The 18,167-nt window shown below is 40.7% G+C and overlaps 2 protein-coding genes across 6 annotated transcripts; one reads left to right on the plus strand and one right to left on the minus strand.

Annotated features, from left to right (window-relative positions):
- Window positions 1-689: 689 nt before the first annotated feature.
- On the minus strand, window positions 690-14,331 carry gpbp1l1 (GC-rich promoter binding protein 1-like 1). Of its 2 annotated transcripts, none has more exons than XM_042428599.1 (12): window positions 14,227-14,331; window positions 11,177-12,535; window positions 10,462-10,576; window positions 7,716-7,845; window positions 4,103-4,431; window positions 3,652-3,727; window positions 3,314-3,510; window positions 3,034-3,177; window positions 2,305-2,460; window positions 1,666-1,790; window positions 1,478-1,580; window positions 690-1,329 (listed from the first exon to the last, which is right to left on the minus strand). In XM_042428599.1, the coding sequence occupies exons 3-12, from the start codon at window positions 10,519-10,521 to the stop codon at window positions 1,159-1,161; spliced, it is 1,491 nt and encodes a 496-aa protein (XP_042284533.1). In that variant the 5' UTR covers window positions 10,522-10,576; window positions 11,177-12,535; window positions 14,227-14,331; the 3' UTR covers window positions 690-1,158. The 2 variants fall into 2 exon arrangements, with proteins under 2 accessions (XP_042284533.1, XP_042284534.1); XM_042428600.1 differs by lacking the exon at window positions 14,227-14,331 and adding an exon at window positions 14,113-14,198.
- Window positions 14,188-16,953, plus strand: LOC121908523 (transmembrane protein 69-like). Of its 4 annotated transcripts, none has more exons than XM_042428603.1 (3): window positions 14,188-14,276; window positions 16,017-16,062; window positions 16,186-16,953. In XM_042428603.1, the coding sequence occupies exons 2-3, from the start codon at window positions 16,024-16,026 to the stop codon at window positions 16,894-16,896; spliced, it is 750 nt and encodes a 249-aa protein (XP_042284537.1). In that variant the 5' UTR covers window positions 14,188-14,276; window positions 16,017-16,023; the 3' UTR covers window positions 16,897-16,953. The 4 variants fall into 4 exon arrangements, with proteins under 4 accessions (XP_042284537.1, XP_042284535.1, XP_042284536.1 ...); XM_042428601.1 differs by lacking the exon at window positions 14,188-14,276 and adding an exon at window positions 15,623-15,797; XM_042428602.1 differs by lacking the exon at window positions 14,188-14,276 and adding an exon at window positions 15,837-15,916.
- The last annotated feature ends 1,214 nt before the right edge of the window (window positions 16,954-18,167 follow it).

Consider the following 18,167-nt stretch of genomic DNA (forward strand, 5'->3'; position numbering starts at 1 on the left):
ATTTAACATCTAGAATTTTCCAAAAAAGAAAGCCGCCTTTTAAGTTTGTCTACATGTTTTGTATGTTTTTAGTGGACGACCATACAATTTCATGTATGTACTCACAGATGATTATCTAATGAAAGTGTCGTGTTTTTAAAAAGCTTCTGAAAGCCTGCATGTTTGCAAATCTGAGTACTTAAAAATCAGCATGATTAAATTCTGCTTTCCTTTAAAACATTATTCCCTCACACAATTTCGTTTTCAATATATTACTTCTGCAGAGCTATAATTTTAATTACCATCTTCATTAAAAAGAAAAAAACCCAACAAATCAAAGTGTCAAGTCAGTGCAACTGTCAAGAAATCGTATATCTTAAGAATTTGGATGATGGAGAATCTTCACACATTTGTAGATAATACTTTTTTTTTTTAAATCAAGGCTTGGACTAATCTAGAGTGCTGTTTTTAAGCTATACCAGTTGCATTCAGCACAAATATTTTTTTGTAGAAAATGTTACTCTAGTAGTTCTTGGCACATGAAGACAGTTGCTGACTAGTCGTCCAGTAAGAACTTGCATCCCTTCAAACAGCAGCTTTTGTAGTATTGTGCAACTCCAGCTGACAGGACTCAGGTGCAGCGAGGGATCGATGTGAACTGATCTACAGAAAGTCAAGTCCATGTGGACTCAAACACCACAGTAGCCAGATTCATATTGAAACATATCAGCTTGTCAGGAACCAATTTTTATTAATATCATTAATAATGTGTCATCAGCATCATCAATGAAATGAGTTAGTCTGTTTAAAGCAGAATCAAGTGTGCATTCATTGCCCTTCTTTTCTTGATGAACACTTCAGTTCCACAAAGCGAGGAAGAAAAAGGAAGAAGGGGAGGAGGGTGGGGGTTGGGGGGGGTCATAGAGGGCAGGGACTGCAGTGAAGGAGGAAACGCAGGGAAAACGACGTCTGGCGGAGCAGGAATCTCCCCCTTCACTGGGATATGATTGGTTTTTCCCTTGTGCAAGAACAACAACAAAAAAAATCAAAACAAAAGAAATTCAAAATGGTGCTCTAAAAACAAAGATGAGAGAGGAAGAGGGGAGATTGCTTGCTGGGATGTGGTGTTGGCTGTTGTGTGTTGGTTTTTTTTTGTTTTTTTTGTTCCGTAAAGCCACGTTAGGATTTGATGCAGTCGTCATCGTCAGAGGTCTGGCTGCTGCTACTGGTTTCGGACTCGGAGCCCTCCTCGACGTGCGCCTCCGCCACACTCCTCCAGGGGGTGAAGTGGAGGGTCACACCCCGCGCCCTCGGGAGAACCCCGTTCCTCTGCATGCCGTTCCTCTTCAGCTGGTCAGAGGACAAAGACAGTTAGTGCGTGACTGAGATGCTGCTGTGTTCTTTTCTCATTTTTAATGTAAGAAAAAAACCATTTAACATGATGAACCAAAACTATGTAATGAAATGTAAGATGTAGGATGTTGTTCTGAGTGCTCACCTGTTCAGTTTTAGTCTGGAACTCTCTCAGCTCGTCCTCTGTCAGAGGCAGGAAGTTATCATCGTTTTCTGGGTACTCCTGCCAGCCCATGGCCTTTAGCAACCTACACATTAGACCAGCAGAGTCATTTTCTACTTAGTTGACCGTATTTGTATGTGTGTGTGTGTGTATTAAGTTTTGTGCTCTACCTGTGCTCTGCCTCCAGGGAGCTGGACAGGTGTTCAGTGTCTGAGTCACTGAGGGAGTAGGAGAGACCATTCTCATGGCAGACTTCTTCGCTGTAGGCTTTGGGCTCTGGGGTGCTGCTTTCACCCTGAGAGAAATTCACACAGCGACAAAACACACTTCAAAAATGTTGTATTTTATGGGTTTCTTGGTGAAACAGTGGTTAAGAACCACATTATCGCAATGCCCCCTCATAATATGTCTCTTTCTCCATGTTTCCTGTCTGTATCTACAACAACCGTCACTGTCAAATGGTAAAAAAAAATCTTTGTCAAAAAGTAATTTCAAAAGATACCTCGGCATTATCAGGCTGCAATTGTAACTAAATTTGGTAAAACTAATTTAAAACACATGTCTTTGACAATCATCACTTTTGGAGTCAAAGAGAGTTTATGTTTATGTGTAGATAAAGAAAAAGTGTGGCTAACCTGCAGGACTGTGACATTGTTAAATCCAAAAGCTGACAAATGGAGAATTAACCCGTCAGATTTTGACTACAGCACTCTCTCTTAAATAGAGAATTTTCTTCCATATGTCATAACAGCAAACGACTGCTGTCTTGTGTTATGGTTTTTTTTTTTTAGAAAGTGAAAGTTTCCTACCTCTCCTGATGTTCCTGGGCTGCTGCTTGTTGTCAGCTCTCCTGTGCCCTCGTCCTTCAGAGCTCGCAGGAACTCGCTCTTGCGGTCCGGACCACGGCGCATCAGCTTCAGTCTCGACGGGGCGATGTCTATGGGAGGAGTCGTGCTGGAAGGGTGCTGCGGATGTGATGGCACCGAGGGAGGGGAGAAAGGGGGGGCAGGAGAAGGCGGCAAGTAGAGGAGAGAGTAAACAAAATTTTTTTTTCTTATTTTCAGGCAAGCTCTCAGATTTGTTTAAAAGCCACAACTGGTCAACAATAATTCAACTTTTGCTGTTTTAAGAGTCTGTGTCCTGTGTTATCCACTGCTATGTTTTGAATTTTAAAGCTCATAACCATAGATATCAAAAACACTAATAACACACTGAACAGATGACAGAGCACATATGCTACTCTAGAAGAAAACTTCATGTACACATGAGTGAGCATCTCAGTCACCAACCACACTAACATAAAGTAATGACTATGTTTAGATAAAACCTGTAATTTTCTTGCACAGGGATAGACTAGCTACATGTCAAGCATGTAGCGAGGCTAGAATTTAACCATTGTGCTTGTTGTGCAGATTTACATGTTAGTAGGAAGTCTGACTAAACTGCATCATATAAAAAAAAAAAAACTTTTCTTGTTGTGATGAGAGAATTCCTAAATGTCCATTAATCATCTTTTCTTGTTGTCTTGTTGTCATTACCTCTTTCGGGGTGTTGTGCTGTGGCGCACTGACTGGGGTGCTGGGTTTGGCTGCAGAGACGGGGCTGGTGAAGACTGAATCTCGGCCTGGCATGTGAAGGCCAGACTTAGTGATCTCTCTACCACTGGGTTTCCACTGGGTGCTCTTTAAAAGAAGACAGATAATGTGTGTTTGTTAGAAAAAGAGAGAGACTGCTTTCCATCACAGCCAAGCACATAGAAGAAAAAAAAAAAATCTACAAAGTTGTTTACATAATCTGACACATCACAGTGAGTCTTACTTTGGTGGGGGCCACGGCAGGCTTTGGGACCAGGTTCTTGTAGACGCTGGAGCCTGCAATGGGAGCTTTGCTGCCGTTGGTGGGCAGGGTGCCTGCACTGGCGAACCCCGCAGAGAAGGCTGTGCTGGGGTCTTCCTTCGAAACCTTCTTGATAACCAGCATTTTGGACACCATCTGTTTGCCACTCGGGGGGTTTTCTGGAATATAAATCGGGATAGTCGTCATGTAAATGCTACAGATGGTGAGGAGGACACTGAACTGCTGAGACTTTTTAATTCAAGAATAATTAATCAGACTTAAAGTGATCTACAGCCTTAATGTGGATTGGGAACTCTTACCCCACACTCCAGCATGGGGAGCCACTGCTCTCATCTGAGTCCCAGGCTTTCCAGTTGTTTCAGGGTTGAGGGAAGGCTAAAAAGACAAAACATTCAAGCTATGTTAAATTACAAGAATCTAAGCATTTGTTACTGACAGGATGAAGGAAACTCTTGTGAAACATAATATTTAAGAACATTTCATTTTAGATCACAAGGTGGATAAGGTGAGAAAACAGAAAATGCAAAGTGAAAGTGTTTCTGACAACAGCTCTGATTATCTAATAGGTAGAGTTAATAATTAATATAGTCCTTAATATAAAGTCAGTATTTATAGCTGACGATTCTGAACCTTCTCGCTTTGCCACTGACTCACGTTTTCTTATCTTTCAACAGAGCTTTGTCATTGAAGAACTATGTCAAGGTCAGTGGCATGCTTGGCAAAAAAAAAAAAAAAAGGCAGTCTACTCACAAAGTCCTCCTCCACAAACTTCAGCTTGTCGTCCTTGCCGTCTTTGCGTTCCTCGTTGGGGAACTTGTCCTGGTACGAGGTGCCCTTGCGGGGATGGAAGTTACCATTGCGCTGCCGGTGCCCCCCCTGCCTGTCCCTGTCGCCCCCTCCCCGTTTGGGGTGGCGTCCCTGGTGGTGGTGGCCATCCTGGGCGCCCCGCAGAGCTCCATGCCAGCTGGGTGTTTCCTTCCAACACGAGCCCCCTGCCAGCCCACCATGTCCTCCTTTGGCCACCCCCGAGTCCACAGAGTCATGTCTCAGAAGCAGAGAGGGCTGCTGCCAACCGTCACCTCCAGAAAGACAAATATGTAAGAACTATTAGATTGTGCTTTGGCAAGTGAAAAAATGCTAAATCAGTAAAGTTTCCCTAATAACCTTCTGAAATAACATCTGAACACCTTCAATCTCTGTCAATGCTGAACAGCATACATCAGCTCTGACCGTGCACGAAACAAATAAAAGCAAATCAATAAATCTGTTATCAGATTGTCTTCTGAATGATTGTCTTTGTTATGCTGGGCCTTTAAAATATGCGCCACCATTTTAACACCTGCCAATCTGCTGCCTGGTTGGGCAACTAGCCTAATGTTGAGACATACTATGCACTTGCCAATAAGGAAACACAGCAGGTTTGAAGCCACAAAAAAAAAGAAGAAGGTGAGAACAGAAACTTAACATTACTATTTATAAGCCAAAACCTGTATTGTGTGTGTTTGTATATCTATCTCAGTGACATCTACTACTGATACTTTTGGTACACCCTAATTTTAGTTCTTGATATTGAAAAACTGGTGCTCCAATTTAGGAATTTTTTGCCTGTTGGGACTTAGTTAATTTATTTTTACAAGGACTGAATAATTCATCCGAATGCATCATTTTACTTCACACTACGACTTTATACAGACATGCTGCTGCACATTCAAAAAGGTAGACATTAAGCTACTGGAGTAAAACAGAAGACAGAGAGGAAACCGGGTTTAATTTTGGATATTGACAAAACAGCCACACACACAGCCTGCACCTAACTTTCTCTGAAGGGTCAAAAAGCCTACAAGGCACCAAAACAACTACTGAGTGAACAGATCAGGCAAACAACATATTGTTCAATATGTCTGACTGGCATGACACACCAAAAGCAAGTAGAGACAAATAAAGCTGCCTTTCTGCTTTCCAAAGCCAAGAGTTCAACATGTGAGCAATAGTAAAGTGAATGGAGGGACCATGTTGAGACACCGCTGGGTAGTGAACAACCTGTCAAACAGGAAGCTGAACTGACCAAATATTACTGTGTGCATCTTCAACTGAACTTCACTGCACCTGAATGCGTCATGGTGGCACACCTGCTCACTACGGCAACATCATTAATCCAGAAAAACTACATTGTAGAAACTGAGATGAAACATAACCAAATGGAAATATACAAAGAAAACAGCCAATAATAAATTGACATTCCTGAACTTGTGCCTGAAGATTCATACAAAATTCCAGTATTTTTCATTGCTGGCACCAAACTATGACAATGACTAGTTTACCCCAAGGACTGTGTATGCAAACATCAGCAGAGTGTAAACAAGGTGTACAACTTCACTACTACGTCCATCGCTGCCTTCAGAACAGGTGGCGTCATACCAGGGCGGCAACTAAATTATTTTCATTATCGATTAATCTTTCCATTATTTTCCGGATTAATTGATTAATTGTTTTCTCTATAAAATGGCAGAAAATAGTGAAAAAATGCCCATTATAATTTACTCAGAGCTCATGGTGACGTTTTCTAATGTCTTGTTTTATCTCAACAGCCCCCAGTCTAAAGATATTCAGTTCACTATTATGTATGACACAGAACTTAAAATCTCTGCATTCGAGAAGCTGTAACCATCAAATCTTTTAGTGCTTTTTGCTTAACAAATTACTTAAACGGTTATTTGATTATCAAAATAGTTGCCATTTTATTTTCTGTTGATCAACTAATGATTAAATCAACTAATCATTGCAGCTCTACCCAATACATCCTTATCCAAGAGTGCCTTGAATCCCATTTTCCATCAGTTGATGTTTCCTGCTTGCCATCATCTCCAACTTCACAAGTGACTTCCACTGGATCATTTTACTTTATTAGACGTAACTACATCCTCTTTCTGAAACTTTAATAATGGCTACACAACATGAGACTTCAAGTTCAGCAAGTTAGGGTAAAAACGTACGGACAACTTGGATGAGACTAACTGATATGGTCGTCAGCAGACCTTAACTCAACAGATGAATTTAAAACCTCTTCATACCCACAGTGCACCCACACAGGTGTTTTCAATCATGTTGTCTGATTAGACCTCATGTACAAACTACAGTTGATTGGTTTTGATGCACCTTTTTAATGCCAGACAACTCACATCATTATCATTCCTATTCATCCACATATTTTAGTAACACACAATTTCCAACACTTTCAAACATAGCCCTGCCAAACTCAAAGGCCTTTGTGTTACTGGGCGCCACCTTTGTTGAAAACTGATACGTTTATGGAACGAAAAAGGCATAACTCAACTGCGAGGGCAGCGCAGCACCCGGACAGTCTACAGTGTCTTGTAATTCATCTTTAATGACTTAATAATTACCTCCGTGAGATGAACATGAAGTATATTGTGAACTTTCTACAGCATCACTCAGAGACTAACGTTAGCAGAGCAGAGCAGCAATTAGCAGCAACAAACGACCGAATGACCAACACACACCACAGCTTTAAACAACTGAAACCAACTCTGAGGTGAAGAAAATAACTCGGTGCTCAGGCTGTCTCACCTCAAAAACCCTGCACCCTCTTAGCGTTGGAGCTAACGGTGCAGCAGAGAGGCTGCTCTCCACTGCTGGAGACATGATGTTAATAACACAGTGGAGCACTCTGCCTCCCCCTCAGTTTGTTATTCTCATACAGGCAGGAGGCTGATAAAGATCCTTTCAAATTAATTAATGCAGTTAACTTTTTCAAATAAAAAGGCTGCAGACTATTTATCTTATCTACCAGTTATGTTTCATATTGTATTTCAATGGAAGGACACTAGTGAATAGTTTGGCACACAGTATACTGGAGCAAGAGACTGAAAATAGTGCCCCTTTTTCTATTTATTCAGTCCAGAATCAGTTTTGAATTGAGAATTAATTCTGAATCAAATCGGCACCCAAATATTGTGATAGTATCAAACTGGGAGATAAGCATCGTTCCAGGCCTACAAAATCAACACCGTCATTTGTCACAACCTTTGCTTTTCATGTTTTTGTTCCATCTTGGTATAAAATTTAAATCCCTGTGGACACTTTTGTCTGTCAAATCATGATTTTTTCACTTAAGCGCACAGTGCATGACTGTGTGCTCAAACTGCGTGCACCGCACTGCACACGTTCTCCAGCCTTTGCCAGCTTTGTGTCAAAAAAAATCCAGGGAAAATCCTGATAGCTCCATCCAACTTCTACCTCACTACAGGTCTAATAAACTAGAGTAAATGGTCTAACAGATGTGTCCCTTTACACAGTTTAAACCTGCAAGAACAATAACAGGGTGATTGATCTACGCTGTTACCTGCTGGAGCACGCAGGGAGCCGTTGTTGAAGAAGCCATCAGACGAGTTGTGGCGGCGGCGGCTCACAGCGGTTCTGCCGTCTCTGTGGTGGTGGGGCTCACCTTGTTTTTCAAGGTTGGCAGCAGGGGACTGGAGGAGGACAGAAAGGGGACAACGTTAGTGAAAAGTGAGAACTAAAGGACTCTACGCTGTGACAGTGGACAATGAATCACATGCATATCATCTGAGGTGAACTGATGACACACACAAAAAAACACATGACAACTACAAAAAAGAAAGAGCAATTACCTTTAAACCATTTTTCAAATTCTCCTTTTTTCAACTACATCTTTGTTGTTGTGAGGAAACAGATTAGTTAAAATCTCAATTCCTCTCTTGCCTCAGAGAACTTCAATAACTCAAAGTAAAAATGTCAACACGGGGATGTATTCTTAGGGAATGAAAACAGTCAAAACAGACATATGAACCGGATCGCAATCTCAGAACGTTTTATCAAAGGAAATGTAGCCGTCACGATGGGAGCCAATAGGATCAGACAAACACAGTGTACATAATTCTTAGTAGTATAATCTGAAGTCACCGCATTGAACCAACTGTGGGATTAGTAACGTTGACTGCACATGCTCAGTTCCATCTCAATCATATCCTTGTCACGAGCTTGTCATGAGGTTCAAAGATCGAATTTGATTGTGATCAAAAGACAATATCAGAAAACTTGAGAGAATAAACTATGGCTAAAACACTGAAGAAGAGTGTGTGCAGTAATCCCTAAAGACAAATGACACGGGGGTGAAAACATGTGTCAGCAGGACAGCGACTGTGCATTTGTTTGTGTGTCTTGACTCTTGATTTCACAGACAGCCAGCACTCAGCTGGACGGCTTCCTGACTCACAGATTACCCTGAGCTCTGGGCAGGAGCAACACACTCACAACCTCAGCCAGACAGTCTGACAGCTCAACACCGTTTTTTTTTTTTTTTTTAGTAGGAAAGACAACATCAACCCAATTTGTTTACTTAACATCTGCTCATCTCAATCTGCAATTTCTCCCTCAATTTCACTATCAAGAGGCAATATTTTGAATGAGTATTTGTGCTTTCATACATTATTTAATCTAAATTAAGCACAGTAAATGTAGCTCGGTTCCAGACCCTAAATCAAGCCCAGCAGTTAAAATAGCTCTGGTGTTGCTCCTGTGATCGCCTATTTCTCTCAATTATCTCAAATTGGAAAAACAAACGAGCCAATCACAGCCTTTGTAGGTGGAAATAAAGTCAATAACATTATCAAGCCGTGTCAAACAGATCGAGACATCTTAAACATACTTACAGTCAACAATTTAATCACTCTTCTCATTGCTTGTGATATATAAACTGTATGTAATTATAGATCAACAAATTAAACATGTCTATAATCTCCATTATATATCTATCTCTCTATTTCTAAAAAGAGATGGGTTTATCATGCAGTATTAGCAGACACAGGTTGTTAAATTAAATTTTAGCTACAGTTATAATCCTGCTCCAGTTCCAATTTTTCCTCATGTTATGACAGAAACTCCTGTTGGGTTGAATATGTTCCTTTTGATAAAAAACACTTAAAACAAGAAGAAACAGCCGCATTCGGTTGAGCTTGCAAATGTAAACCAATCAGCACTGCCAGCCCGCTATCCCCTGTCTGCAAAATGTATAACAATAGCTAGGTTGAACAGTCAAAATCTTTTAACAGATCTACATAATTGGTTCCCACTTTGTTTTTACTGGTTGTGTCCATGGTAGAACACTAATAATGCTCTCGGAGATGCCCATGAAGGGGAAAACAATACAAGCAGTGGAGGAACTCTCACTTAACACAGTCTGACAATTACTTTTCTACATCTACACATAAACTTGCTGACTTTCAGGCAGATAACACAGCTTCAATGTCAATTAAAAAGAGTCATGTCAGAGTGGCCAGATATGTCAGTCACTACTGATTAATGAAGGCAAAAAAAATCAGATTCTCACGACAGAAAATACAACTGGCTGAAACAACGGACTGAATAATGAAATGGTAACAAGAGAGCTGTTCAGTCTGAAATGTCCTTTTAATTCAGCTACAGCAGTTAGTTCACTTCAAACACTGTCACGCAGCGTTTGGCGAGGCAGCATTTGAACTTAGTCATAATAAACAAAATCTCTAATGCCATAGCATGATATCAACCTACCATGAAACCAAAAAAAACAATCTCTCCAGAAATTTGACTCTTCACTGAATCACTGCACATTCAACACATCTTCAGTTGGCTGCAACAAGTAAATGTTCTGCCAATTTTAAGTCATACTAAAATTCATGAAATTGCATAAATTTTTTTAGACTAGCCACAGCAAATGAAATAATGTCTTGATGAAATAATTAGAAAAGCACCTCCACGAAATCTCCCGACAGTACGGTGAGTTGTCATTTGATGCTAAAATCGCTTCTTTTCTTCTATCATCAGTCTTTTTCAATAAGGGTACACAACGTCTAGGTGACTCTCTGCTGAACCATGTACTGACTGCACTTTCAATCCCCGAGGGTGACTCCTCACTGACTGCACACACATACACACACACACACACTCACTCAGGTGTACAGACACACAAGCATGAGGTGTGAGTGCAGTGACTCTAGACTGTTATACTCAAGCTCTTGTCTCTTTCACTCGCCATTTTTCAGCTCACACACACACTCTGTCACATACATACTGTTCATGTGCACACACACCTTGGCAGGCTGGGGTGTGGAGAAGTTAAGCCAGGCAGGGACAAAGTCATGCTGCGCCATTTAGGTCCAGTGTTTCCGGTCAGTGGATCGAGGCATCAAACCTCATGGCCAGGATCTAACAAAAGAAACGGACGGCGGGAAAGGCATTTTTAATATTCAGGTCCTGCGATTTAAAGCGCAGCAACATCAATCTGTGACACTTAAACTCACTTTTATGCCCATCTATCTTTAATTTCATGCCATCTTCAAAGTGGCATCAGTTATTTAGAAATTCATTGTGTAAAAGGTCCCCCACAATGCAAGCCAAAAAGAGTCCTATTCTTAGCAGAAAACAACAAAGCTCGACTTGCTGCAGCTGTGCCTGTGAAGCTGATAACTGGTTGACAGGCTGCATGGATGTATAATGCTAGTATAACGCTGCACATGTGCGGCGTAATACTAGCATTATTTTGCAATGTGTGTATGTGGTACATTTATATAGCTCATTATGTAGTTAATACTCATAATTAAAGCACAATGTGATACAGTACAAACTCATAAAAAGTAATGCTTATTAGATTTCTAATTTGTGTGTGTAAGGTGGAAAAATGAATACCTGCTACCCACAAAATGTTGACAAATTGCTAGTAATTAACAGAAATGAATTTCATGGGTGTTGAGTACATCCATGCATGCTGGTCCTAACCCAGACAGTCAGGTGAAGCACAATCATTACCCCAGAGTCTGTGGCTCTGAAGTCCTCTGCCTCCTCTCTCGGTCCGGCTGGGCTCGGTTCCTCAGGCCTGATGGCACTGATCACAGAGTGCGTGCACTGACAGACGGGGAGCAGCACACCGACAACCCCCTCTCCACCTCCGCCAGGACAGCACAGCCCCTTTCCCCAGAGGCAGATCCCTTCGTCCAGGATGAAACACTGGGAGATGGGTCAAAAGGTTGCAGGAATGATCTGGAATGGTGATCCAGAGAACTGGCCGAGCAGGGAGTAGATTTTGAAGCGGAGGCGCAGTGGTCTACGAGGGAAAAGGTTTTCCTTCTTGATTCCCAAGCAGCTCCTGAGCCGATCACGTCACAAGTGCTAGTTTCTAGTCTGGGCTGTCTGAATTCTTCACCAATTTGTTTGAAACATTTGCTCTGTTGTCAGGAGTGAGACTTGAAACCTGATTGGACTTTATGTTGATTGGCAAAATGAATTGATTTGACTGGTGATTAGTCCCAATGGTGAGGAAGAGCCAGGTTGTCTTATTATCAATATTAGGAAGCGGTCTGTGAAAGAAGTCTGCCCTGGAACATGGACAGCAGTTCGTATAGCAGTTCCACTTTGACACCAGATGGGGAGAGAAGAAACGGGTGTTGTCCTGCCACACTGCGTGCCAGTATGTTTTAGCGTCGACTCACCTTTTACCGAATCATCTTAAGATTTACTGAAGTGCATGCAGGAAAAAAAAATTAGTTCAAAGACAGTCTTTTGTTGGCAATGGAGGTCACTGAAAACCACTGCTCACCTCATTAAACTGGTGAAAAGACTGTCTGAGTTTGAAGAAAATAATGCTCAAAGACTCAAAGTCACATGACAATGAAGGAAGTAAAACCCTATGTTACATCGCTGTCATTTTCAGTTTTGGTTAGTGAAACAGAGATGCTGCTGGATGATGCATTATAATGCCGGTTTTATCTTTGTATGTTTTCCCTTCACATTTGTAAGATGCCCATTTAATTATTTGTGGTTTTCTGATCAAAGCAGAAGTATGAGATAGCTCTGATTTCATAGATATGCAAGCCCAAAAACTGAACAAAAACCTCCCATAAGTTGAACGGTCTTCGTGTCATATGATGAGAAAAGTCCTTTAACAACAATTAACGTTTCCCAAAAAAAGAAATCCTCAAGACAGCCCAATTAACTTCTTTTTCTCAGCCAAAAAAAAAGGAGGGTTGAAAAATAGCATGCGTCCAAAAGTTGTGAAGTGGGTCTTTCCTCTCCTTTTAGAATGAGTTATTTCTCACACAGGAAGTTTCAGTGCAGTTTTCTGGTTTCTTGCTGGTGGTTCACGGGTATCTGCACAGGAACAGACTGGACCTGCAATAACCAAAGAAAGTGTGAGCATAAGTCATTCCTCTAAAAGCACCAGGTTCAAAACCGCACCGCACATTCAGTTTCGAGTTTAATAAGTAAACCAAGTTAATGCTTATGTAGTATAATACAATAGCCCTGTAATAAACATCCTTTATGAAAGTCATAATGTTCAGTTTTGTTGAAATAGTTTTACAGATGTGTTGAGCGAGTTTTATGCTAAGTGTGGAGGCTGAAGTCTGTGGTGCTTACTCTGTTTCTAAAATTTAGCCTCATCTAAATTGGGTTGACCAAAATATTAGAAACACCTCAACCACAACACACTACTATCTACAGCTTCCAAAATGACCACAAAGTTGAATCAACACCTCAGTGACACAATTTCAGTAGAACACTGAAACTGAACATTGTATGAAGGTTTGATTTGTTAGAGAACAGTTGTATTAGACTCTGTTAGTTTTAGACAGGTGGACCAAATAAACTTACTCAAAAGAGATGCTCAACTTAATTCAACATTTCCCTTCATATTTCTATACCTTTATTGCTGCAAACAGCTAAAGGATATGCCAGACATTATAAAGGTATTATCATGACACTCCCCCATCACTGAAAAAGCTTATTAAAGCCAAAAATAGCTTCCAATTCAAGAGACAGTCCAACCAAACTGCATTTAACACATCAAATACATTTTGAGGAGGTATGAGATGAAAATCATGACTCAGGCATCTCAGAACCATTTCATGCTGAAAGCTGGCTCTTTTATAAAATTGTGTAGGCTTTTGGTAAATGAAATATTTATACCAGTGTAAAAATAACTTGAATCCTTTCTCCCTCACTTTCTCCCTGACTGCTGCGCATCTAAACAGGCCTGGCAGTGCGCGTTAAATGAAACTGAGGTTACAATCTCCACAGTGATTCTTCAGTCCTACACCTTGTTCAAACATGCATTATAATACAGCTTAACACCTAAACAAAAATTAACCCTTTATGCACAAACCCAGAGCGACCATGGACTCGTTAACGTATTCCCACTGAACTATTACGTAACAGCTGAACATCAATGGGTTTGCCACGGACATTTAGTTCAGTATGAAACCACATTGAGATCCAGTAACACATCAAAAATACTGCTGAGTTTGGAAAGTAGCCAGTTATTATTATTACGCACTACGGGAAACCCCATGTGTCCACAAACACTGCAGCGGACCAATTCAACACACTGCACACACGTTTTACCAAGCTAACTAGCTGAGTGATATTATGAATTACATAGCATTGACATACTTTAGGGTGTTTTCTAACTAGTCAACGTTAATCACTAACTAATGACGCTAGCATACATGTCTTAACTCTGCTGCTAGCTAACTCTTATTAGTTAACTAAGGTTAACGTTAGCAACTGTTAGCTAATAGCTGGCGTTACCTAGCCTGTTATCTGTGCCCCCCGACGAGTACTAGGTTTGTTTGAGATTAATTAGTACGGTTAGAGGGTTTAGCGAAGTTTAAACGCATTTAATATGCTCACGGTTGCTAAAAGTGTCTATTTAAGCAGCTGTCACGAACATACAATAGAGGTAAACAGACCTGGCTTCGTTGGAACAACACAGTTTCAAAATGGCTCCCTTAGCAGCGGCGGCACACATTCATCAGCTTTGCTAAGTGCTAACGAGGCTAACGTGCAGTGTTTCATGAACATACCGTGAATCTCCTCTGAAGCCAGACAGCCGTAGATGAAGAGTGATTCAAAGGTATATAAAGGTGTATAAACTCTGTAAAGACTGACGAGATTACACTTTCTCGCAGCTAGAAAGCTCCAGTAAAACGGCTGTTGGTGTTTTTTTTGTTTTGTTTTTTTTAAAACAGCTTTATTGAAACAAGTGTACAACAAGTTTACAACACCTTGTGTCAACAATCAGAAACACGCCAGGGGAACTGAAGGTTGTAATAACAAAACAATTAAATAAATATCTTGTAAAGCTTACAGTGGTTATACGTTTTAACAGCTTTTTTTCTTTGTACGATCAGATATAAATTTATTTTTTGATAAGGTCAGCTCTTAAAAGTTTGGCTTTTGCTTAAGAATTTGGATTTGTGAATATAAAATTTGGTCAGATTAATAGTAATCAAATCAATTAAATAGATTGTCATATTCAGAGAATCCAAACGATACATTTTTCCAAAGTAATAAAAGGTAAGGGTAGATATGATCAGCAATAAATTGTGACAATTTACTCCACAGTTGTTTTTTATGTGGGCCAAAAACCAAAAGAAATGCACCAGCATTTCTCTGAGCTCCCCATTAAAGGTACAACTTACATCAATGTCTTTTATTGAGTTTCTGCAAATATTGATTAGTTGGACAAAACTTGTGAGGCATTTTAAAAGATATCTCTTTGACTTTGTTAGTTTAAAAAAAAAACTCTTACCCAACAATTATCTTCAACAAATGTGGACCAATCTTGTCTTGTTGAAAAAGTTGACGGATTGCCTTATTTTATCTTATTTCTATCTGAGTTGGTGTTTGTGTTTTCGCACTGCTGGAGCGGCACTGTACGGTCTCAACGCTGCTGCGTTCAAGATCAAGCGTCAGTATGCAACTTAAATGTGTTTTAAAGAGCGGCTCAACTGTGTGCAATGTCTGTAAAACACCGTTCTGTCTAGACTGAACAAGATGGTCATACATGGAATTAGAGCACATTATTTATGAGTAGATGTTCAACATATTTTTGAAAACACAGCGTTGGCAGCACGTTTTATTGTGACTTTAGTCTTCAATGTATTTTAATAACTTCCCACCCGCCATCGACAGCCAAACCAGTCGATAACCGAGTCAGTGTCGTTCAGTTTGGGATATTGGTCGTATCCCGATGGTAACCCTAGATTTGCAAAACTCTCGTGAGATTTTCACTCGTTCTTCCTTCATTGTGCGCGTCGTTTGTCATTGTACAAAATAATTGTATTTTGTGATATGACAGCAAAGCTGTTAAGGTCTGGTTAGGTTTAGACGCAAAAAACACTCGGTTAGGGTTAATTAAAGGTCATAGTTTGGGTTAAAATTACCACTCTCGCGAGATCTTTCGCAAATCTAGGGTTACGACCGGGAATATTAGGAGACAGGCATTTAATCAAACACCGACAGAATGGCAGCCAGCAAACGACCTCTATTTTAGCCAGTTAATGTAACTTTGTGACTGTTAATTATATGTTACTGTGTCTGCAGTGTCCTCGGCAAACTGTTGGATGACAAACAGTTAAAAGGCGACGTTTAGGTAACACAAACATCTGTGGTTTATGGGTTGTTACAGCAGGATAGCTCTGTGTTGCGTCAGGCTGAGCTCTTAGCAGGTTGTATGCTAGATGTTGCTGTTAGCAACAACGCTTAGCCTAGGTTGGTTTAACATTATGGTCAGCCAGTTAATAGCAAAAGTATTACATAAAACTACTGCATGTGATATGGAGAAGTGCTGATGAATGGTGTCTTTTTCCAGATTGAAAATGATTGGATTTGCATCGAGAAGAGGCATCATTTCTGGGGTAACTTATGTTTAAGAGAAAAATATGAATAATGACTGTTGATCATTCCAGCTTGCTCACTAATGAATACACTGAATGTCCCAGCAGCTTATAATTAGTCATGTTTCTGCCCTGTGTCCCCAGCTTCCAGTATGGAGATGTCTTCAGCAGCACACAACCAGAGCGCCAAACTACACAACACATGCTCAGCTGCTGTTTCATTCCCAAGCCTCCTCAGTATTAATGCCATCCAGACTCACTTCCCCCAACAGACTGTTGAGCATCAGGCCCATCAGCTGGCCCGACTCACGTCTCTGCCACGGGGATTCACAAGGCATTTCTGAGAGAGGAGACACCAAGGATGGTTTCAGTTTGAGGGCCCTCACCCAGGCTCCCAAACCAGCCCTGTACCTCGGTTTCTCTGGGCTCATCCCATTCTTGTCTGCCCCTCTCTTAATGGCTGCGACACAGTCCTTCTACCCTGAGGTGGCATATGCTCAGCTGGTGTATGGAGCCTCTATAGTCTCCTTCCTTGGAGGTGCCCGCTGGGGGTTTGCCATCCCTGACGGCAGTCCCGCTCTGCCTGACTGGAAGAACTTGGGCAACAGTGTGGTGCCGTCGCTCCTGGCCTGGCTTGCACTGCTCTGCAGGGACAATGTTGCAGAAGGAGCCCTGGTAGTTATCATGGGATTGGGTCTGTCTCTGCATTACGACTTGACCCTGCTGCCTGGCTACCCTGCCTGGTTCAAAGCTATGCGAACTATCCTCACTCTGGTTGCCACCTTCTCGCTGGTGGCTACACTGACACTGAAGAAATTCTGCACTGAGAAGAAGATCACAGAGCTTCAGAACTGACCCAAGAGGACAGTTTGTACTATGAGCCATATGGACTTAATAAAAATGTAAAATGAACCGAAGATGTGCATTTAGTCTGGTTTGTTCTTACTGTAGATAAACTCCGCAGCAGTTAATTTGTTACTTATAAAAGGAGTATTGATATCTCTAACGACAAATGTTACATGTATAAACATTTCATATCAGCTAGAAAGTTAATAAGAAAAGTTTCCTAAGTTGCAAAATGTCTAACTTCAAAGGATGTTGATTAAAATATCAAAATGTGGCAAAAGGCAGCCTTTGAAATGAAGGAAACATTTATCAGAGGTGTATCATTCTTTGCTGAAAAAAGTACTGACAAAAAGTACCTTTCTTGATGTGTTTGAATAGATCATTCAAATGTTACAATTTTACATGTGCAAATGTGAGACTGTGGATACACATTGGGACTATTTGCATACTTTTCCTTTCCAGTGTTGTCCAACTCCAGACTGACACAAGTCAAAACCACAGCTCAGGCATTGGTTTATACAGTAGGAGTTTGTAAACTGCTGTCTTAGTTTGTTAAAGATTAATTATATAGCTCTACGTTAAGCATGTTAACTGTTCCCATATGACCCTACAAATCTGTCCTTTTATAGACTCCAGTCTGACATTGCAATAGTGAGGAGCTATAAGATACAGAGACCTGAACAAATGTTGTATCAGTCATGTAAAGATGTCACATCTTCCCACATCACAACCTGTCAAGTCAAAATGTGAGAGAATGGCAGAATTCCATAGAACGAACCTGCAAGAAACATCGTCTAAATCTAATTATGAACGTTACGGGAGAGTGACAGTAGCGGTAAGTGGGTGACAGCAGACTACACTTTTATATTTAATGAGGAGTCACAAATCCAGTGAGTCAAATGTAATATTACTGAACAAGCGTTGCCACTGTAGTTTGCTTGTTTGCACAGTGCAGAAAATGTTCTCTCCAGCAAACTTGCACAGTCAACTCAGACTGTTTGTCATGTTCTTTACAGCAGAGAGTCTTTTATAATTCCCTGAACAGCGCACACAGAAACACAACTTTACAGCCACAGTTTTTGGCACAGACTGCAATTATAAAGGTCTAATTTGCCATAATAGACCTAAAACATCTCCATACTGTCACTTGGTACATCAGAGAGGAATTGTAGTTTTGAGAGGAGTAGTGTCATCTCTATTGTAAATGACTTCTTTAAGTTATAACATTTTTCAAATGAAGATGTCATGAAGGTTTATTTAAAACCCAACACACACAAAAC

This window comes from Thunnus maccoyii, chromosome 12 (genome assembly GCF_910596095.1).
Source record: "Thunnus maccoyii chromosome 12, fThuMac1.1, whole genome shotgun sequence".
In the NCBI taxonomy this organism is placed as follows: Eukaryota; Metazoa; Chordata; class Actinopteri; order Scombriformes; family Scombridae; genus Thunnus; species Thunnus maccoyii.

Excerpts from the sequence above, each read along its gene's own strand:
- gpbp1l1 (XM_042428599.1), bottom strand. The coding sequence starts at position 10,521 with ATGGCGCAGCATGACTTTGTCCCTGCCTGGCTTAACTTCTCCACACCC. Across the intron at positions 3,728-4,102 it reads AGTTTGTGGAGGAGGACTTT|CCTTCCCTCAACCCTGAAAC; the intron begins GTGAGTAGACTG and ends TTGTCTTTTTAG. Across the intron at positions 2,461-3,033 it reads AGCACAACACCCCGAAAGAG|CACCCTTCCAGCACGACTCC; the intron begins GTAATGACAACA and ends TCACATCCGCAG.
- LOC121908523 (XM_042428603.1), top strand. The coding sequence starts at position 16,024 with ATGATTGGATTTGCATCGAGAAGAGGCATCATTTCTGGG. Across the intron at positions 16,063-16,185 it reads GAAGAGGCATCATTTCTGGG|CTTCCAGTATGGAGATGTCT; the intron begins GTAACTTATGTT and ends CTGTGTCCCCAG.